This window comes from Miscanthus floridulus, chromosome 13 (genome assembly GCF_019320115.1).
Source record: "Miscanthus floridulus cultivar M001 chromosome 13, ASM1932011v1, whole genome shotgun sequence".
Lineage (NCBI taxonomy): Eukaryota > Viridiplantae > Streptophyta > Magnoliopsida > Poales > Poaceae > Miscanthus > Miscanthus floridulus.
In genome coordinates, this window is record NC_089592.1 from 63,964,072 (window position 1) to 63,987,573 (window position 23,502).

At 43.3% G+C, this 23,502-nt stretch overlaps 1 protein-coding gene across 1 annotated transcript in view; it reads left to right on the forward strand.

Annotated features, from left to right (window-relative positions):
* Nucleotides 1-2,017: 2,017 nt before the first annotated feature.
* LOC136499922 (probable cytokinin riboside 5'-monophosphate phosphoribohydrolase LOGL3) overlaps nt 2,018-23,502 on the forward strand; it is a 77,085-nt gene continuing 55,600 nt past the window's right edge. The window contains exons 1-2 of the mRNA XM_066495409.1: nt 2,018-2,128; nt 7,727-7,744. Coding sequence (XP_066351506.1) covers nt 2,018-2,128; nt 7,727-7,744 — 129 coding nt within the window. The remainder of the gene's footprint in view (nt 2,129-7,726; nt 7,745-23,502) is intronic.

Sequence of the window (23,502 nt, forward strand, 5' to 3'; positions counted from 1 at the left end):
GTCTACTGAGCAGCTGCGGCCTGCGTACGTGCATGATGCAGCCTCTGCCTGCTCGCTATTGCAGTGTTAGGCTGGGCGGAAAAAAACGGCCGATGCTGATTTATCGCGGCTGAAACGGTACGGCGAACGAGTCGTATGTTTGGCACACACATGCTAGCAACGTTTTCGTGGCGACACCGCTTTAAAGTAGCTACGACCCTGTGTCTGCGTGCAGTGCAATAGACCTAGTACGTCCTTTGTGTCCCTTTTTAAACTTTGCTTTGGTTTTTTATGCCGATCAAACTTTTCTTAAATGTAATGATTTTGAGCAACATTATAAGTTTAATATAATAATAGATTCAACGGTCTATCTAACTATACTAGTTATATACCATAAATATAAATATTTTGTATATATCTGATCTAGAGTTAAGTGCGTTTGATTTTTTAAGAAGCAAGAACCAAGAAGGACAATTAGAAAGGAACGGAGGGAGTACACGGCTTTACAGAGTGGCCTGCTGGGCTGGTATTAAACCGTACTGTAGCAGCTGAAAAGTACTGTTTATACTGAAATTTGATGGGAGAAAACACCGCTCCGGTTGCCCAAGCTGACCAGCCGAACACGTCAGGGAAACACTGTTAAGTCAGTAAGCAAGTTACTACTAGTATTAGAAGCTGACCAGCTCTGAAAAGATGCAGCTGTACCTGCTGGCAGCACGTTAGCTAGCTACAGGCTGCAGTCAGAGCAAAACAGCAAGCGGATATTTATATAATATAATGACTGTTTCGTTCCTGTTGCAGTAGTACAAGTACTACTTGCACCATCGTGTTTAGTTCACCCAAAATCTAAACTTTGATACTACGCAAAAAAAAAGATTTTCCATATTAAACTTGTGGTATATGCATGGAGTACTAAATATTGACGAAATTAAAAACTAATTGCACAGTTTGGTTGTACTTTGCGAGACGAACGTTTTGAGCCTAATTAGTCAATGTTTGGACAATTATTACCAAATACAAACGAAATACTACAGTGCGCTACAGAAAATTCGACGGCACCAAATTCAGCCGAACTAAACGTGGCCTTGTACTCCGTTTGGGTTTAGGGCGTTTCATCGAATTCCCAACTTTAACACTATAAAAAAAGAAGATTTCCCATCATATTAAATTTGTGGTACATGTATAGAGTACTAAATGTTGACGAAATTAAAAACTAAGTGCACAGTTTGGTTATACTTTGCGAAACGAACGTTTTGAGCCTAATTAGTCAACGATTGAACAATTATTACCAAATAAAAACAAAACGTCGCTGCAGCTACAGTGTACCTACAGTGAATCTACCGCCGCCGAATCGGTCCAACTAAACGAGGGCTTACTCGCTAGCAATTTTTTACTGTAGCAAATGTGACCATCTATTTTTTTTCTAAAAAATCTTAGATACTTCAATGTATATAACACTAATGAAGTATGTTCAATAAAGAATTATATATGTGAAAACTTGATGTATCTAAAAATCTTTTGCAGAAAAAACGTATGGGCCGCGTTTAGTTTGCCTCCGGAATCGGCGCCGCCGGAATTTACAGCACTGTAGAGTACTGTAGTATTCGTTTGTATTTGGTAATAATTATCCAATCGTTGACTAATTAGGCTTAAAATATTCGTCTCGCAAAGTTCAACCAAACTGTGCAATTAGTTTTTGATTTCGTCAACATTTAGTACTCAATGCATGTACCGCAAGTTTGATGTGACGGAGAATCTTCTTTTTGCATAGTGCAAAAATTTGGATTTTGATGGAACTAAACATGGCCATGGTCAAAATTGTTACCGTAAAAATTCGATGACAAGTAAACAAAACGGAGGTAGTAACATTTTATTTTTCTTTTTGGGTGCTTGCATGCTAACAGGTGTCCAAGGGCATTGATCTGCACCCTGTTAGTTTGATCGTTTAGGTGATTTATAAACTAGCTGATGCTATTTTATTATAAGAGAAAAATACTATATTATAATTGATAAGTATGACTAATATGATCAAGCGAACATGGTGCTGGTGTATGACGGCGAAAGCTTGGGCCTCATGGGGCTCGTCTCGCATGCCGTCCACCGTGGCGGCAGGCATGTCCTAAGAACCAGTGAAGGTCACCTTCCATCGGTTGATCCTAATGTCTCTAAAACCATTGAGCATCCTTTATTTACAAATCTCATCTTCTTGTGTTGTACTGGATTTTTTTATTTTTAATATTTTTTTTGTAAACTGATTTTAAATTAAAACTATTTGTTTGTTTTTTTTTCTAAAACTAATATTTTTGGTCGCGTCTAATGTCATGCCGCGACGAAACGTATGTGCCATGTTATGTATGGTGACGCGGTGGAAGAATGACGTGACAAAAACCACGCTAACCGATGCCGTGTCACCGATGTTAACGCGGCAGCGTCGTGCCCTGATCGATAAAGAGAGAAGGGAAAATACGGAGTACTACTACTATGGGCCTGATTAGATGGCGAAAATTTTTACAAAATGATATTGTAGCACTTTTTGTTGTTATTTGATAATTAGTGTCTAATCATAGTTTAATTAGGCTTAAAAGATTCGTCTCGTGAATTTCGTCTAAACTATATAATTAGTTTTATTTTTTATTTATATTTAATGCTTAATGCATGCGTCTAAAGATTTATTGTGACGGAGAATTTTAAAAAATTTAGCATTTTAGAAAGGAACTAAACTGAACCTATATGTGTGCTGCGATTGGGCCGGTCCGGCGCCAGGAGCAGAGCAGAGGACCGCGGAGAGCTGAGCGATGGGCAGAGCAGAGCAGGGCGCAGAGTGGCAGGTTGACTCCGGAGCGCACCGGATCGATGCCAACTTGACAAGTCCCGTCGGCCGGCTTGGCACACAAGCCTCGCCTCGCCTTCCCTGGAGCAGGCCAGGGGGAGTCCCGAGAGAGCCTTTCCTTCCTCGCTTTTTATGCCCCACGGCTCACGGCACGGGTCCCATGGCTATGGCGCTTGCACAGTTGCACGACAAGTCTCCGGTAGACGAGGCAGTCGAACACGTTCTGTACCACGAAGTCACGAACCCTTACGCTGTAGATGGGGCCCAGCGCGACGCTCGCTCATGACTCGTGCGTCAGTCAGCCCCGAACACTGTATCGTCGCTTCTACAGTACTCCTACACTGTATTACTAGTATTTTTAAAAAAAGAAGAAACAGAGCGCGTATTGCAGAGTTTTCCTGTGTCCAGCACGGAGCACGCTATGCCTGGCACAGAGCCGCGTCGCTCAGGACAGCTGAGAGGAGGCTGTAGACTGAGCAGACAGCAGAGGAGAGTACAGTGGGCTCTTTTTTGTCGGCGAAGAAAACGATTCGTATGTTGCGTGTACGTCTGTACAGTACCGTTCCCAACCAGTCAGTTGGTGGACCCGCGCTGCAGCGAGCGACGGTAAGAAAGCGGCCGCGAGCCGGAGCCGCAAGGGGGAAAGGGGAGGAAACGTGGGCGAGGCCAGCTGGGCGGGACACGTGACAAGAGGCAGGCGTCCGGCGTCCATCCATCCATCGGCCGGGCCGGGGCAACCGAGGCGAGAGAGCCCGTGCCGTCCCGGTCCCGCTCCGCATCCGCGGACCGCGCCAACTGCACATTGGGTTTTTGCAGCCCGTTTCGCCACGGACGTGATCCGCGCAGTCGCCTGTTCCGTTCCCCACCCGACCACCCCCGGAATCCGAGGGGCGCGGGGCCGCCGTCCTCGTCACGTGTATGGCTTGGGTGCGCCTGCGCGACCGCGTCGGGAGGTTCGGTGGGTGTGGATGCGGGCGCCGACTCCAGAGGCCAGACGGCAACGGGGGAGGCGTGCAGGTGCAGCAGGGCCAACCGGGCACGGCAGCTTGGTTTATGCGGGTGCGCGCGCACCATGCAGTATTAGTTTTAGAAAAAAAATAGTCTTAGATTTAAAATTAATTTATAAAAGTGTTAAAAATAGAAAAAAAAACAGCGAGGCGAGGCTCGTGTGCCAAGCCGACGACGGGACTTGTCAAGTTGGCATCGATCCGGCCAAATTTTTTATATTTTAGCCTCTTTTTAAAGGTTTCTTATAAATAGACCTCTGACGGAAAGAATTCAAAGAGTGAACCCTTAGCTCGACGTCATTGGTGCTGGCGTCGAGCTAACACGTCTCGACGAATGAACCCTTAGCTCATCGCCATTGGTGCTGGCGTCGAGCTAACACGTCTCGGCGCCAGCGTCTCTGGCGCCGAGCTCCTGAGCACGGTAGATGACATGGCAGTGAGCTCGACGCCAGTCACTCTAGCGCCGAGCTCGGCGCCGGAGTGACTGGCATCGAGCCTTTAATACCTATGGGCCCCGCGCCTCTCTTCCTCTCCCTCTCTTGCCCTAGCAGAGCGAGCTCCGCCGCTGCCGCCCGCGCCCTTGCCTCCACCTTCGCCCTCGCCCGCGCCGCGCCACCACGGACGGCCCGCACCCCGCAGCCACGTCGCCCCCTGCGCTGGGGTATAATTCTCGAGGACGACCCCATTTTCATCAAATCTCCTCCCGAAACATTTCTTGCATCTAACAAAACGGATGTAATTTAACAAACATAAATCAAAACATCACAAATAGATGTCAATGAGAACCATAACTACAATACAACCAATTTCGTTCTAAGAACCCAAAGCAGTTAACATTAAACCATATACCTAGGGTTTTCCATTTGATGCACAATAATGAACCCATAACATAACTACATGCGCCTAAGTTTGCTAGCTTTTTCACGCCTTGGCATCATCCTATAGTTGTATAATACATATATTAATGGATACAATGAAACCCTAAGTGATGACGATTATTACGTTCAAAAATCCGACTAATACATACCGAATCGATGCGAAAAAACTATGAGGGGAGCGAGGATACCTTGCTCTCGAAGATCTACGGATCAAATTAAAGTTTCCAATGTCCAATATGCCGATTCGTGAGGTAGGGTGAAGTAGGGAGAGAAAAAACCCGAGAGGGAGGAGAAAGAAGAGGAAGAACGCTCGGGCAGGAAGGTTGGCCGGGGTTAAATGACAGGGAGCTCGGCGCCAGTCACTCTAGCGCCGAACTCGGCGCCAAGATCTATGGCGCCGAGCTTGGCGCCAGAGTGACTGGCGCCGAGCTCACTGCCATGTCATCTACCGTGCCCAGGAGCTCAGCGCCAGCGCGCCGAGACGTGTTAGCTCGGCGCCAGCACCAATGGCGCTGAGCTAAGGGTCCATTTTCTAAATTCTTTCCACCAGGGGTCTATTTGTGAGAAACTTTCAAAAAAGGCTAAAATGTAAAAAATTCGGTAGATTCGGTGCGCTCCGGAGTCAACCTACCACTCTACGCCTGCTCTGCTCTGCCCATCGCTCAACTTCCCACGGTCCTATGCTTTGCTCCTGGCGTCGGACCGGCCCAATCGCAGCACACATATAGTAGTACTCCATATTTTCCATTCTCTCTTTCTCCATATTTCCCGGTCACGTAGGCATCCCAGAGGCTAGACGGCGACGGGGGAGGCGTGCAGGTGTAGCAGGGCCAACCGGGCACGGCAGCATGGTTCATGCGGGTGCACGCGCGACACGTAGCTGCGGCGCTCGTTCCTTGTGCGGCATAGGGACGGGAGAAGTGGAGCGGCGGTGCCTGAGCCAGAGCCAGACGGCAGGCCGTAGGCACGTCTCTCGCGTGTCTTTGGGCGCCATAGTTTCCGAGGAGCAGGGCATCGAGCCCAGCATGGGCAGGCCAGGGCCAGGCGATCAGGGCGCGTCACTGCTACGCCAAGATCGGCGGCGCAGCAGACCCTACCATTTTACTGGTCAGCGTCTCCGATCTTCGCCACGTTATCCTTCCACCGCGCCACCATACATACGCGGCACAGGCGTTTCGCCGCGCCATAGCAATAGGCGCGGCCTAAAGTGTTAGTTTTAGAAGGAAAAAATAGTGTTAGATTTAAAATTAGTTTAAAAAAGTGTTAAAAATAATAATAAAAATTATTGTACTGCAGGGTTGTTCCGACACCTCTCACTCCCGAGGTTGTATGCAGTACAGTGCTCTCTCCAGTCGCATATACTGCATATACATAAGAAGTTTTGGACATGCTTTTTGACTTGGTACAGTCTAAAAAGTTAGTCTTAAACTTTTTTATATCTGAAGGAACAAATATTGATAGTCACATGTAAATATGTCTTTTGACTTGGTACAGTCTAAAAAGTTAGTCTTAAACTTTTTTAATTAGTTCCTCTTATAGTATATATATAATGTTTGTAGCAAAAAACGCGACGGTCGGATGATATTTTTTTAGTGTCTAAAAAACAATTTTAGAAGACATATTGTTTTATTAACAGAGACCGTCAAAAAGTGTCAGTGTCTTCTAAAATACCTAATGATTTTTAGAGACGGTCGGTCCATTTATGTAGATATTCCAAAAACAAACCACCTCTACAAATGGACTTTTAGATGTGGGCATCTTGTGAAGGCTACCTCTGAAAATGGCCACTAATATAGGTGGGCCTCTTAAGTGTACCATCTCTATAAATCAATTAATAGAGACATGCACCTTTCTCTATAAATAGTTGTAAAAAAAATCATAACTCTTGCATATGAAGTCAGATAAAGATGAACTTCGGAATTATAGAGCTCAACAACATCAACATCTTTGTAGTTAACAAAGTCTTTATTTGAAGTTATTTAGAGTGCCAAAAGTTTAGTTTTAAAATCTCATATTTTAAAATTCAAAATTTAGAATTTTATAATGACCTCGGATGTTGATATGGTCTAGACCAAAGTTCTCGATGTGATCTACAATTTTGTAGTTGACATTTTTTATGTAAAGTCATTTAGAGTCTCAATTATGTGTTTTAAGTTCTAAGAATTTAAAATTTAAAATTTAGAATGTTAAAACCACCTCGGATATTGACATGGTCAATACTAAAGTTGTGGTGATCCATATAATCAATAAATTTGTAGTTTACATGCTTTTTATTTGAAGTGTTTTAGAGCTCAAATACATTTTAAGTTATCAAATTTTGATATTTTAATTTTTGAAATTTTCAAACAACCTTGGAGTGGAGACATGCCCTATATCAAAATTGTATGTTGTGCTCGACAAGATCTAAAGCTTTATAGTTAAAACATTTCTCATTTGAGATTATTTTCTGTAAGTGTCTTTGGTTGTAGTGCCAATCAAGTGATCTTCCTTTTATAACAGCTTATAATTATCATGATATAAATTGGCCAGTGGGTGTGTGAACGTCACTCAACCTATACTAGTGTTCAATTCTCATCCTTTTAAATACAATACAAAAATGGTGGGGGTTTAGGTCCCTCCCTCTAGTTGAGGATTTTTAAGGCTAATTACTGGTCTAAAATTGCAATCTTGAATATTAAAATGTGTGTGCGCCCTATATTTTGGGACATATAGAGTGGTATTTGATAGTTATATGTGAGATGCAATACTAATTTTCTAGAGTGAAATAACACTACTACAAAAAAAGGTTTGTAACAACGGCTTAATTTTTTTAGGGGCGGCTAGGGATGGAGCCGTCCCTACAGTGGGCATGCTCGAGACCCACAAGACCAGCCACCCCTATAAATGGCATAGTAGGGGCGGCTCGACCGCCCCTACAAATGGTTCAATTTGTAAGGGCGGCTCACTCACCAGCTGTCCCCGGTGTTGCGATTTGTAGGAACGGCTCAATCACCAGCCGTCCTACAAATGCCCCCACGTATAAAAACCTGCAGCCCCTTCTTCCTCCTCAGGTCATTCACTCCAACCCGTGAAAAAAAGGTAGAGAGGCCTTGGGCACCTCCTAAAATTTGCTCTACTAAGGGTGGGAAGTTTTAATGGTTGGTTAGTGAGTAATTAGAGTTTTGTTTTTCTCTCTCTTCTATAGTACTTGAGCTACTTATGAAGCAAATTAGACCCAAGTTTTAAATGTGCTAGGGTAAATTAGGGAGGGAAACAAGATCATACCCTTATTTGGTCTATGTTTCTTGATTTTAGTGAACAATTAGTTAGTTTTATGGATGTTTCATGTGCATGTGTATCTAGATCTAGGGTTTGGTTTTTTTATTAATTTCGTTTTTGTAAATTTATGTTTGATGAAATTGGACTAGAGTTTGTATGAAAGATATTGGGTAAAGTATAATTGTTGCTAATTGTTGTCTTTGAAATTGTTTATTGTAATCAATAAACATGTATTTTAATTATTTATGGATAAATGGACCATTAAATAATTTTCCTCTACCATGGTGTGTTTGTATGCTTCATGTAATTATATTAGATTTATATTCATATATATCTGAAGTATATACAATTATTCTCAAGTAATTATTAATTTGATTCATTTTTATATATATCTGAATAAGTAGTCCTTTAATGTTTGTTTTGTTGTTGTAGTAAAAGATAGAGTGCAGGAACTCTTGGATGTATGGTTCGTTAAGGTTCAAGGCAGGTTTGTGTGAAGAGGTGGATAAATTTATTGAAGCCGCAAAGAAGCATGCAATGACGTTGACAGAGAATAAGGATATAATTATTTGTCCCTATAAAGATTGCAAGAACCATATGGCATGGACAGATGTGACTATCATTAGATCACATTTGATTATGTGAGGATTTATTGAGGACTACACAGTGTGGATTCATCATGGTAAAACGGTTATTGTTAACGACGAGGATGAGGAGGAATACGACGATGAAACCCTAGAATCCCTGTCCCAATATTCAGTAGAGCTTGATGCATGAATAGATCTCGAGTTTGGCAATGAATAAGGTGGTGATGCTGGTTGTTGGGATGGTAACGACGAAGGTGGTGCCAATAATGATGGCGGAGCACGTGTCGGGGATGAAGATGATTTGGAGGACATGATTCGAGCCCTTGGACCAAAGATTTTACTAAAGAGCCCGAAAGGTCTAGAAAATTTTAAAAGGGTAAAAAAATATCAAAAGAGGTTGTATATGGTGTTGAAAAGGGTTGTCTGACACACTGGACATTGCCATGTTTTGTGCTTGAGCTACTCATCCTGAAGGCTAAGTACAACTGATTAGATTATAGTTTCAATGATCTATTGCGTCTCCTGTCATGGGTGCTACCACAACCAAACTCAGTTCCCACCAATACATACCAAGCAAATAAGGTCATAAGTCCATTGACAATGGAGGTTGAAAATAATCCATGCATGCCCCAACCACTGTATCCTTTTTTTGTGGCAAAATGTTCAAGTCACTGGATAAATATCCCTGATGTGGGGCCAGTCGGTACAAGAACAATGACCTTTACAGTGGAGATAAAGCCTCTATAGGGAAAAAGAGGAATAAGAAGGGTACGAAAAAGGTAGTACAATAATATCAACCCCTAGAGGACACTCCATTAGGCAACAATGCAAATCAGAGAAGAATTCATGCCTTGGAAATGTGGTACCTGCCAGTGATCGACCGCTTGAGACGTACCTTCCTAAACCCTAAAGAAGCCGCACTCATGACATGGTGGGATGATGAGTGCAAGGTGGATGATGATAAGATTGCACACCTGGCTGATTATAGTTAGTGGCAAAGGATTGATGAGAAGCATAAAGAATTCAGCGATGCCCCAAGAAATATACGGTTTGGCTTGAGTACCGATGGAATGAATCCCTCCAATACTTTGGCATCATTAAAGAGACATGGGAACTTGACTATGGAAGGGATATAACGGTGGCCCTGTTTCAATACCGCTGGATCAAACAACACCAACTGAACAAGATCGGATTGAGAGTCCTAGACCTCGAGAATCTAGGCTACCAAAAAGATCCTTGGGTGTTCGCTTCACATGTTGCACAAGTTTTCTATATGCCTAACCCACAAAGTAACCTCCCCTGAAGAAGAAGACAAAGCATGCGGTTGCCTCTAGAAAATAGCACATTATCGGAGTTGATGGCGTGGATGATATTGAAGCTTACAATAACTACGATGAGATGCCGCTATTCATAGACTTTACTAAGAAGATCAATATTGTAGAAAAGAACCTACCCAAAGACATATTGCCATGGGAACAAAAAGGTGTGAAGGGAAACGTCATTACAGCGGGCTAGCTAGTTGTTGAACGTGGAGTGTTTGTGTAAGTATGTGTATTTGTAAGACTTTATTTATGCATGTGTGTGAGACTATATATTTATGTATATGTGTGAGAATATATGTTTATGTATGTGTGTGAGACTATATTTATGCATGTGTGTGAGACTATCCTTTGCAACATCCAGATGAACCTATTGCAACATCCACAGCTGTAACACGTAGACACTTGAAACAGGCACTTATTACTGCTGCAACATGTTCGGACTACTATTGAAACACTTAAAACAAGCACTTAACACTTTATGAAATGAAGAAATGACCAAAATAAAAGTTTGTCGATAGAATATCATCGGCGGTCCTCCGAGGGGTGTCCAACGTAGGTAGATTGATCGACATAGAAGCATGTGATCAAGAACAAGAAGGCAACAGAGACACACGAGTTAGACAGGTTCAGACCATCAGTATGACGTAATACCCTACTCCTATGGTCTGTTGGTATGTATTAGCTATTGTATGATATTGCGTGAGTTTGGAGGGGGTCCCTTCCCGCCTTATATAGTCCAGGGGCAGGGTTACAAGTCGGTTAGATCTGAGAGATAACCAGAAAGTAATAATAGATTATAGGAATCTTGGGATCATATGTATCCTAACAGATCTTGTAGTATCTTCAGGATATCTTCCCGGTATCTTGCAGGAGGCGCCAAGCAGAGTCGTGCCCCATGAGGCTTCGTCTTGTGGGCTGGGCCACCCTTGGGGGCGCAGCGCATGTGGTCTGATGAGGACATGACCTCTATACATATGACCATGCTTGGAGAACCATATGGAGACCAAAGAGATCAGCGAGGGTGTCCTAAGCAAGAAGGAGGTCCGAGGCTAATTCGGTTCGAGTCCCTAAGGTGGAGGCCCAAAGCAACTCAAGTTTGAGTCTGTCTCGGGTTCCAGAACCAGTCTGCCTTAAACTGGTCACCTAGGACGCATCTTGACTCTGTTTTCGATGATCCACATATGGATGGAAAGATAGTTGGATAAGGAAGCCAACCCAATTAGTTTCACGTCAAAAGCCCTTCGGAATCAACAGGAATCATTGAAACAAGTTAGCATCTAGAATCTGTTAGGGTGCTGCGACACCATCTTTTGGTCTGTTGGACCGTGTATCGTGTTTGGGCCCATTAGGGGGCGCGTCCAGGAGGGGGTGATGCCCAAGACTCTATAAATATCAGCCATCGCTCTCCTTAGGGTTTGAGAGTTTTGTTTAGTTCTTGATTTCCTCATGAAACAGACGTCGTTTTGCTGCAACTGTCGCCGCCAAGGCCGCTTGCTGTGAACCAGGGCCCCATTTCTTGATCTTGTTCGCTTGTGGCAATTAGTCCTTTCGAATAAAGACTTGAACTCTTTCTCATTATCATAAGCCTCATATTTATTTACAATTTTAGATTGCGTTTATCTCGTTCTTGCTTGTGTTCTCAATTCGCTTGCAGGAAAGCCTTCTCGGCGAGGTCAATCGCGTTCGCGTGGTTGATAACCAACGGAGCAGTGGTGTAACGGTTGTGGGGGTCCGAATCAGTCTTGGTTTGAAGCCTAGATCGTGAACATCGAGTCTCCACCAACCGACGCTATCATACCTTTCGAAAGATCGTGCCTATTCTACATCAAGTGGTATCAAAGGCCTTGTTGCCCGTTAGGTATAACTTTATTTTCCCCTTTAGATTGTTACTGTTTTTGCTTTACCTAGAGTCCACAAAAAGCTAAAAAATATATATTGCCACATATTCCTTGTCCTATAGCCCCTTTGTGCCATTGCAATATTATAATTTCAGTTTGCTTTATTGAACGGTCGTCCCTTGTTATGTCGTTGTGTTCGTTGTGTCTAGTCGTGCTCGTGCCCTAGTTTGTTTAGTTCTAGAGTGTGTTGTCCCATTGAGTTGCATCTTGATTTTGTGCCAATCTTTGGTTTATCCATCTGTGCAGTCGTTGACCATAGGGTCTCTGCCAAAATCTGAGAACTAATTTTACCGTTATGAGCCTTACACTAGATTTTCTGTTGCCAATATACTAGGTCGATTTGATCTATCTCAGCTCCAGAGTTATTTTCCAGCTACAACTGTTGACCAGCAAGAACTACCCTTCACGTGTTATAGAAGGAAAATGATTTTTTTATGTTTTCACTGACCGGCAACAAAGTATTTGCCGAGGTTGCTTTTGAGCTGTGTTGTTGTGCACGTGTATAGCTCTCTGTCTAGTTTTTAGTCATGTGAAGTTGTGCCTTGAAATATTTTGTAGTCTGCAGCACCCTTCTGAGAAACAAAAGAAAAAAAGGAAAAGGCACAAGGTGCACAAAAAAAAGAGAAAAAAAGCCGCACCAAAAAAAAGAACAAGAAAAAAATAGAAAGTGAAGAAAAATTTAGAAGTGCTTGCATTCTTTTGAGTCTTTGTGCTGAGTTGTATTGTAGCTTGCTTGAACTAGGTCCAGGACGAGTTTAGGCCGGTGACATAGACTAGCTTAGGACTACTTTTTAATCTTGCAATTTATGAATTAAATTATTGTTATTCCTTGCTACTATATTGTGCCTGTCCAAGCTCCACTTTCTTCCAACTAAGTACAGGTTCACCTTGCAACTGTTACACTCAAGCTACAACGGTATCACAGTCACTGACCGATTGCGCCGCCTGTTGCTTTAGTAAGAACACTTGTAAGACCATGGTAAGACGCTTGAGAGTTGAGTGCCTTGTTTTTCTTTGTCCACAACCTAAGTAGTTGGTAGGGATAATACTTTTGTGTTGTCTTTTGCTGTCTTCTAACAATGACAGGTCATTCGTATCCACCGACTTATGATGGTATAGGTGCTGGTGGGTACATGGAGTGGGAAATTACCATCGATAACATATTTGCTACTCGCTTTATGTGTCCAAGGAGGAAGGTAAAAAATGCAGTTAGTGTTTTGTGACATTCTGCTTTATCTTGGTAGGAGTCTTTAGATCCTTCTAATAAGCCTCAAACTTGGAATGATATGAAACTTCTTATGCGAGAAACCTTTGTTAATCCACCTCATGTTTTGACTTCATATGATGAGGTGCACCATTTAGAGGAAGAGTCTGTTGTTATTCCTCCTGCTATGCCTAACCTTTTGCAGGACAATGTAGAAAAGAGCGAGGATGGCGTGACAGAAAATGAGAAGCTCACAGCCTCATGTGAAAATTCAGAACCATCAACTATTACCCCTGCTGAACATGAGAGCAAAGGTAATGCCCATGATGCTAAACTCATAGAAGGTGAGAGTTCTCTTGATGTGCTGAATTTTTCCACCAATCATGCTATGATAGAGAAAATTTTAGTGGAGCATTCGTTTGATTTACCTTTGTCACAAGATGATTTGTTTGATGTTTCTTGTGATGAAGATGACTTACATGATGATATTTATGTTATACCTATGCAATCATTGAAGAATGATCACGCTATATGTGTGCTGAAAATGAGCACTTGTGCTGAAAATAGACTTGATATTCATAATGCTAGTGAAGTTGATGAGCTGAAATTATTGTCTTCTTTAAATACTTTGGGTTACATTGAATTTGATGTTCTGTGTAATCTTAGTTCTTTAGAGGAGAAACTTTATGCATATGCTAATTTGCCATGGTTCTCTAGACATACATATCATGTTTTTTGTAAATATAACAACCAAGGGAAATATTTGATACAACGAGTTTACATTTGTACAAATTCAAATTCTCCTTTAGTTGTGTAAATTAATGATCAACTAGAGGACATTAAAATCAACATTGTTGTTATGCCATATTCCTCTAGTTTTGCTTTTCGAACACAAGTAGAATCCAAAGAAAGGGAGCATATATTTCTTGTTAGTACTAATCTTTTGCAGGATAGCATTGGCAAAGATCATGTGTATTTCAATCGAGCAGACTACATGTCTGTAGGACAAGACATGCTATAAACCTGGAAATATGGTCATATTCTTTCTCACAACATTGTCCATTCCCATTATTTTAGAAACCTCGTTTGTCCTCATGTTGTGTGTAACACCTCGGGTGTTAGCCTTGCATAACTTGACTTGCATAACATGAGCATGAGCATCAAGCATTCATAAATCATCATTTGCAATTGAAACATTTGATCGAAACATATGAAACATTGCTTGTTATTTCATGTTTCTTGGAACATATGCATATGATCATGTACAAATGAATGCAAGTGGGTAGTGCTAGTCCCTACAACACCTTAGCTACACTTAGGTTAACAAAAGGAACCTTGTTCATGAAGGCCACATTTCTTGATCAAAGCATTTAAGTGTTATTTCATGTGTTAAACTAAATAGCTATATGAGTGGCAACTACTTGGAATGCTTAGATGACCTTGCAAATTGTTTTAACATGCTTATAGTATCATCATGAACAACTTTGGTATTTAGTGCTAGGGCTAGTTTGGTCATTTGGCCATGGTTTGAATGTGCATCATGATTTTAAAGTGACATGTTTGACTAAAGTTGAACTAGGTGTTAGGAACCTTGCATGGAGGAGTTCACTAAAGCAAAGTTGTAGTGTTGGACATAAGGAACAACTTTCATTTTTATGTCATGGACTGATTTTGCTTCTAACATGCTTGAATGGGTCCCACAAAAACCAGCAAAATCCAGTTTTCAACACTTAACAAAATTTTCTAAGTCTAGATCCCTGACAGCCTGACAAGCCCACCTTGAGCACGATTTTTCCACGTTTCTGTTGCGAATCAGAGCTTACTCTCTTAATAAAAGTTGAAGCTGGTACATGGGGCTAGGATTTTTGTTAAGATGGTTTACGCTTTGGAGCCTTGGATTAGCCGTTGTATCATCGTGAAAACTCGGCGTCAGGCTCGGCTTCGGGTGTCTGAACGAACTGAATCAAGTCCGGCACGTCGACTTCGGTGGCCGACACCGTCAGGGCGTGCGCGCCGCGTGGAGCCAGCGGCGGCCGCGCGTCACCAGCACCCTGCCCACCGCGGCCAGGGCAGGCCAGCTCGCGCCTTTACCCTCCCAGTGCTCGCCCGCACTCAGCCGAGCTCACCAGTCGCCTCACCTCGGCCTTTTCCCTCGCCGCAGCCGCTGCAACCCCGGTGCCGAGAGCCCGCCATCGCCATTGGAGGCGCCAGTTCGCGCCTAGCTCGTCCATCCCCACCGCAACCCTCCACCGTCTTCCCAGCAACCCCCTGCGCCCTACCGTGCCCGCTGTTAGCGCTCGGTAAGCCCCAGCGCCGTGCGCTAGCTCGCCGGAGCTCCGCCGCCAACCTCGTCGTCGCGGCCACGCCGTTTTAGTCTACCACTCCACGCGTTAGTTGATGCGCTAGGTTTCCAGTAGCTCGTAGATGCTTGTCCGCGCGTTTGATTGAGCCTCCGAGGTCGTCACCGGAGTAGCGCCGTCGTCTAGCGTCACCGGTCTGCCATGGCTGCCGCCGCTAGTTCTAGGGTCAGCAATAGGGCCGGCCAAGTGGCTCAATAGGTTCGCCAGGTCATGTAGGTCCTACCCTGATGACCTCACCGCCGGCGAAGCTCGCCGTCGTCGAGCCGCAGCCGCGCAGTGCCCAGCAGCGCCGCTGCTCTGCTCTGTGTCGATGACGTGTGGGGTCCCCTGACCAGCGGGTCCCACCTGTCAGCGACAGCAGTAGTGTAGGCTAAACCATTTTTGAATCCAGTTTTGAGTGGTTTTGTTATTTTTGTATCTGCAGATTGGTAACTCCAAAAATGTTGAAATAAATATGGTTGTGTTCCTTAGGAAGTGTAGTATTTAGGAAAAATATGTTCTTGGCTTCAACAGTAGAAATTTTTGGAGATTTAAATAGGGATTTCAAATGTGCTTTTGAATGCATTCAAATTTGTTTATTTTATATCTAGAGTTCCTGTGCTCCAAAAATTATGAAATTTTTGTGGTAGGCTATTCTTGCTATACATGAGCTTGGATAAAAATTTGAGGACCAGTGCATGTGTAGATCTGTAGTTGTAGATTTTTCTTTTATAAATAGTTAATCCTTGCATGAATTTTTATAAATTAATTATAAGTCCAAAATTCATGAGATTTATTGGAGATGATACTAGTACCATATGGATGTTAGGAAAAATAAGAAATCTATTGCTTGACACTTTTCAATAGGATTTTCCATTTATGCTATTTCAAGCCTTGCTTCCTTATCATTTTTGTATAGAATGTTTTACTTAGTAAAATGACCTGAAATTTTTATAGTAGTCCTTTGATAGCATTATTAAGGCTCTGTAAAATTTTGGGAATTTATTAAGCACATCTGATATATATTTATTATTTAACCTAGATATCTAAATAAAATAATAAAGGCAATTTAATAAATAGTTTGGGCTTCACCATTATATTATCTTAACTGTATTTGGTATTCTTACACTGTTGGTAGGTTCTAGGTTGTCAAATTTTGAAGGATTACATAAAGTAGAAGTATTCTTACTTATATTGCATGTTAAGTCATTTCCGGACTGATTCTAGAAAATGATGAGTTGCATGTTGAAACTGATGTGGACTGTAAAAATGGTTAATAACAAAGTTGTAGAAAATTTGATAAGCTTTCCAGAAAGTCCAAGATCACTAGATTTGGAATTGTCGAACTCTAGTTATGAGTGAAACAAGTAGATACTGTTAATGGCATAGTCGATGCTTTGTAGAAGTAGTTAAGTAGTAAGCAAGAAGAGATATGCACCTACTCAAACAACGTGATGCACTTGTTAACATATATGCATTCGTAATACTCATACCATACTCATGCATCTAGGATCGGAGGAAGGGATCACGTTGCTGGAATTCGAAGAAGCCGAGGAAGGGAACCCGCAGGAGAATCCGCAAGTCCCCGCTCCCGAAGGCGTGGAGCAGAACCCTGAAGAGCTTCCGGAGTGCCCTGACCATCGTCCTACTTCCTTTCTGCGAGGCAAGCCCCGGAGCATTATAAGTCTCCCAGTAATTTACAAATGTTTACTTACGTATTTATGATTGATGCATTAGGTTATAAGAGTTGAATGAAACCACTTGATGCATGTACATTCCTTGTCCAGAAATTACACCTTTAACTGGTATAGGTCCAGGATCGAATTTATGCTTAGCCATGCTTAGACCGGTAGAAGTCGGGTGATGTCCTGTCACCTGCGAGATATAGGTGGATACCGGAGCACGGTTGGCTATATCTGCTATCGTGGAACAGAACCATGTGGTAAAAGTAAATTGAGACCGGACGGGAGGTCGATAAGGAGACAACAAGGCATGGAGGTCTTGGGTGTGGACTTATCCCCGTCTATGTCGATCAAGGACCGTACCGTTGTTGGAACTTCTGACAAGATTGAACGCATGCCTCTCACTTAGCTGGCCGGATAACTCGTTCCGACCGCAAAGCCGAGTAATTCAACTCAGGCCGGGAATCGTTCTGTTGTGCGCTCCTTCCGGGGAACGATCAGACTGAGCCCAAGGGCAGGCTTGGCCTGAGCATCCTGGCATCTGGTGTTCCAGATTGTGCGGCGCAGTACGAACCCGCGAAATGTGTACCGGAGTTGTACCAAAGGTGACCTAAGACTATCGTGGCTGATAGATCTGGGTTTGTGTTAGGAATAAATTCCCAGCTGGTTGAAATCGATTCGAATCGCCGTCTCTCCCGGATAGTGAGAAACTTGGCTAGCTCCAACATCGTAGTAACTGTGTTATGAAACATGATGGTTCAAATGAATATGGAATTACAATACTTGCTATGGTTACTATTGTATGATTCTAAATAATATACCACATGTTTGGCATAGGATAGTTGCTAACCTAGAAATGGATAGTTATAATTAACTTGATAAAAGAATCACAACTGTACAACGGTTAATTGCCTTTTTCGCAAAATGTTGTCAAGATACGTCCACTTATACAGCCGTGTATAATCCTTGGAGTCATTTTATTTCTGGTTCATGACGGGTAAGTCTAGCTGAGTACCTTCTCGTACTCAGGGTTTATTTTCCCATTGTTGCAGATGGCACTGTGTATCATGGTTATTGCAAGAGTTGCTTCTATCCCGCTGTGGATGAGGAGTAAGCCTTGGGCAGGCTTCCTTAGTAATTCCTATCCTTGCTTTTGTGGACCGTGATCTGGTTTGGCACTGTAGTAAACTATGTTGGAAAACTTTATCTCAAACTTATTTGCTTCCGCTTTTGTTTATCAAACTTGTTTTGTAATAACTTTTATTCGTACTCTGATGATGAAACGTATCTGTGAACTTTATGTAATATGTGGCATGTATGTTGAATCCTGTACGATCTTGGTTGTTGTAAATCGTTTATCGAGACCCGTCGTGGTACTCGACGGACTACCGGGTTTATATGGGTTCAAGTATGACAGTGCGACCGCTTGCGGATTGCCATTATACTTGTATTCTTATAAATTGGTCGGTTCTGCGACAGCTGGTATCAGAGCAAGATTCAACGTTAATTGTCACAAGTGTATTTAAAACAAAAGTTTTTGTTTCCGAAAACCCTTCTTTAGCAACTAATAGTTATATAATAGGTATTTGAAATCTAAAGTGTGCCAATGATCACTTTCCTTATGCCCAGATTAAGGACTATTAGGTGGCTATTTAAGTACTAACATGGGGGTTTTTACTTCGTCGTCCATACGGCGTGCTATAGTATGGATGCCATTCACTTGAGTGGTAATGTATGGATCACTGCCTCTACGCCAAGGTAAGATGAGTGTATGACCGCAAGATGTGAGCGTGCGGTCGGGAAGAGTTAGCTTTGGTACGGCTATGTATACATGCTCGCATGTGTACATGGTACGTATTTAATTGTGGGTTTAAACTATTGTTGGGTAGATTGATACGGAAGTATATGTATGGGGATACATATATGGAAGTATTTACAATTACATTCTGCATATTCTTTATGGGTTTAGGGCTGAAATGAAATGTTATGCAGGTACACTAACAACGAAACGTGTAGCTCGACTAGTTACGCTATTATGAGAGAACGTATGTATGCCACCGTGTCTACCGTTAGAAACAGATTTTTCCTAAGTTTGTGAGGACGTACGGCACGAGCATGCATCATGTTAAATTACCATTCACATAACTACATTTGTTCCTCCCCTTATAAGATTCTTACTCGGTTATGTAACTCTTATCCATTATGGCATTGTCTCACCAAAGGGTACATGTTGATGGTGCAGATGGCACGCACCAAGCAGACTGCTCGCAAGTCCACCGGAGGTAGAGCTCCTAGCCGTCAGCTTGCTCCACGTACCTGTCAACGTCACACGTTCCTTGGAGAGTTTGGGATGCCTACACTCTTGTGGAGAGTGCTCAGCTATGTAGGCTATCCTGATGGAATGGAACCCCGCTACTTCTGGGCGAATGAGCGGTTGGGAGAAGGTCTCTTAGTTACCGTGGAGGCCGTTGTCCGTCCCCGAGGTGACGAGTCTGAGTGGACAGGTTGGTGTTATGAGTCGACTGGCAGGACTGCTGAGGAAGCAGCTGGCAGGGCAGCCTTTGGAATCTTGAGGAATATCATGGAACGTTTTCCTCAGGAACTGGCAGCCGCTTTGGTTGGAGTCTTTCCAAGAGGTAATCCCTCCACTGACTCATGGCAGCATGCAAGAGGAAGACCCTTGGAAATTGGTGCCGTATAAAGGCAGAACAGCGATAACCCTGCAATGAGCGCCATGTTTGCAATGATGAGAGTGGTAGATGGAGTTGAAGGTAGCCTCAGACGTGTGTCTGGTGCTCTTGGTCATGCCCGCGAGGACCGACGTCAGCTTCAGAGGGAGCACGACGCCGAGATTGAAAGGCTTACCGAGGAGATGACTAGGTTAACTCATCAGCGGAATGCAGCCTGGTCCCGGGAAGATGTCCTGAGAGCTCGACAGTTTGAGCTGGAACAGCAGCTGGCCAATGCGGAAGAGTACAATGATAATCTGCATGAAGAGGTTCACCTACTGCACAATCAGCTCCACCCTTATGTACCACCTGGAGCCACAGAAATGGATCTAGAAGGGTATGAGGAAGAAGAAGAAGTGGCACCTGAAGAGGAAGTCGAACCTGAGGAAGGAGATGATTCTGCGTCTGACCTCGATAGTGATCATGATGAGGATTAGATCGCTTAGCGTGTAGTGGGAAGACTAATGTATCACTTTTATTTATGTAATGGACATGTAGTTTGAAGTTGGTATTAGTAACCAGACTATCATGTAATATTAATCGCACGTTTGGGAAAACATCAATGCAATCCCAGTTCCTTGTCGGTAATCACGCTTTAAATTGCATGCGTTATGAGCACAAAAAGGGGTCAAATTGGCGATGTCATGTTGCGAGAATGAATTATTATGCCTCTGTTTTTATTGTGCTTTTGAGAATTTTCTCCAGTAATTTCAGTTTGGCATGATTACCTAATTCAGCTGTAATCTCTTGGCATCGACCAATAATCGCTTATTGTTGCAACTTCGCAGATGACGCGCACCCGTGTTGGAGCTAGTAGCGGTCAGGATGGCAACCAGGATGATTTGCCACCCCCACCGCCACCGTCTGCTCAGGAGTTCTTTACCCAGTTCTTGGGTAGCCAGAGGACGATGGAAGAAGCCTTGCGCCTCATCGCGCAAAACACTGCTCGTGGCCACCCACAGCAACCAGGGGCCGAGCCAAATTAGCACAGTACATTCAAGGAGTTTCTGGACACGAAGCCTCCGATCTTCAAAGTGGCTGAGGAACCACTGCAGGCCGATGAGTGGCTGAATACCATCGAGCAGAAATTTCGTCTGCTAAGGGTCACCGAGCACCTCAAAGCTGAATATGCTTCTCATCAGCTGCAAGGACCAGCAGGAATCTGGTGGACGCACTTTCTGTCGTCTCTGCCTGCTAATGCGAGAGTGACCTGGGATCAATTCAAGCTGGCTTTTAGGGGACACCATATTCCCCCGGGCCTGATGCGCATGAAAGCAGCAGAATTTATGAGGCTCACTCAGGGAACCAAGTCACTCACAGAATATATGCACGCATTCAACAACTTGTCAAGATATGCTCCCGGTTTCGTGGACACAGAAGAGAAAAAGATTGAGAGTTTCAAGCGAGGGTTGGGTACCAAACTAATGAAGACTATGGCAAATTCTCGATGTGCCACGTACAATGAGTTTATTAGTGATGCCTTGACCCAAGAAAACCACAACAACCTGCATGCAGTTGCTAAGGGTCGCAAGAGGGCATATGAGGCCAGTGCATCCGGATCTTTTCAGTCAAAAGCGCCTATCGCAGCTAGGCCACCATTTCGTCCACCTGCATCCAAGTTCAGGCCTCCACCACCGAAAGCTCAGAATAACAGGCCACAGAAACCGTTTCGTAAGGCGTTCACTATTGCCTTACCAAAAGGGAATGGTAATCAGGACAGCTCCACCGGATTCAAAAGTAATCAACCTTGTTTCAACTGCAACCAACTAGGTCATTGGTCCAAGGAGTGCCCCCACCCCAAGAGGAATGGCAACCCAAATCAGAACAATCAAAGGCAGATGAATGCCAGGGCACGTCAGGGACAAGTGCATTATACCGCTGTGGAGGAGGTGCCCGCCGGAGAAGTTGTCACGGCCGGTATGTTTCTCGTCAACAAACACCCCGCTGTTGTTTTATTTGATTCAGGAGCTTCTCATTCATTTATGAGTCAAGCATTTGCATCTAGACATGATCAAGAAATAATTGAAGTAAGTAAAGGGGGTTTTAACATAAGTTCAGCAGGGGGAACTGTTACTACCAAAAAGATAGTCAAAAATGTACTCATCTTGATACAAGGGCGGGAGTACACCACAGATTTGATAATATTGCCGGGATTGTCGATAAGTGTAATCTTAGGCATGAATTGGATGAAGTATCATGGTGCTCTTATTGACACTAGCACCCGTACTATCATGTTGAGAGAACCCACGGGAGGGAATGCTTTTCTAGTTCCACTCTCCCGTGATTTCGAACCCCAACATTTAGCCTGTGCTATCCAAGTCACCACCATATGTGATATCCCAGTGGTTTGTGAGTTTCCGGATGTATTTCCAGAGGAATTACCAGGTCTACCACCGGATAGGGATGTGGAATTTAAGATCGAATTAGTGCCAGGTACCGCACCCATATCCAGAAGGCCCTATAGAATGCCACCCAATGAGTTAGCAGAACTCAAGGTTCAATTGCAAGATCTATTGGACAAAGGTCTTATCCAGCCTAGCTCATCTCCGTGGGGATGTCCAGCATTGTTTGTGAAAAAGAAGGATAAGTCACTAAGAATGTATGTAGATTACAGACCACTCAATGCTGTGACCATCAAGAACAAATATCCATTACCCCGCATCGACATCTTGTTCGATCAGCTAGCGAAGGCAAAAGTATTCTCCAAAATTGACTTAAGATCAGGTTACCATCAGATAAAGATCAGACCGGAGGATATACCGAAGACTGCCTTCTCTACTAGGTACGGCTTATACGAGTATTTGGTTATGTCTTTCGGACTAACAAATGCTCCAGCCTACTTTATGTACCTAATGAACTCGGTATTCATGCCCGAACTTGATAAGTTCGTGGTCGTGTTTATCGATGACATATTGATTTATTCGGAAACTGAGTCAGATCATGAAGAGCATCTGCGGATTGTCCTATCCAGACTCAGGGAACATAAGCTTTATGCCAAGTTTAGTAAATGTGAATTCTGGATGAGCAAAGTACCTTTCTTAGGTCACATTTTATCCAGAGATGGGATCTCAGTAGACCCATCAAAGGTGCAAGAGGTCATGGATTGGAAAGCCCCAACTTCGGTGCATGAAGTTCGGAGTTTCCTAGGGTTAGCAGGATACTATCGTCGGTTTATTCCAGACTTCTCAAAGATAGCTAAGCCTATGACCAGACTACTTCAGAAAGATGAGAAATACAAGTGGACACCAGAATGTGAAACAGCTTTTCACACCCTCAGAACCTTGTTGACTACAACACCAGTGCTAGCACAACTAGACATTGAAAAGCCTTTTGATGTATTTTGTGATGCATCAGGAATAGGTTTGGGATGTGTACTTATGCAAGAAGGGAGAGTAATTGCATATGCCTCTCGGCAACTGAGAAAACATGAAGCCAACTACCCTACACATGATTTGGAACTTGCAGCCGTTGTCCATGCACTAAAGATATGGAGACATTACTTGTTGGGCAATGTATGTCATATCTATACTGACCACAAAAGCCTCAAGTATATCTTTACCCAGCCAGAACTGAACATGAGACAACGTAGATGGTTGGAATTGATTAAGGACTATAATTTGGAAGTGCATTACCATCCGGGTAAAGCAAATGTAGTAGCTGATGCACTTAGTCGGAAGTCCCATTGCAACACTATGGAAGCACTATTGGAAGATGGATTCAACTTGTTACATCCTGCCGTACTCCACAATATCACAATCAGTGTTCGCTTGAGAGCCGAATCATAGAGCT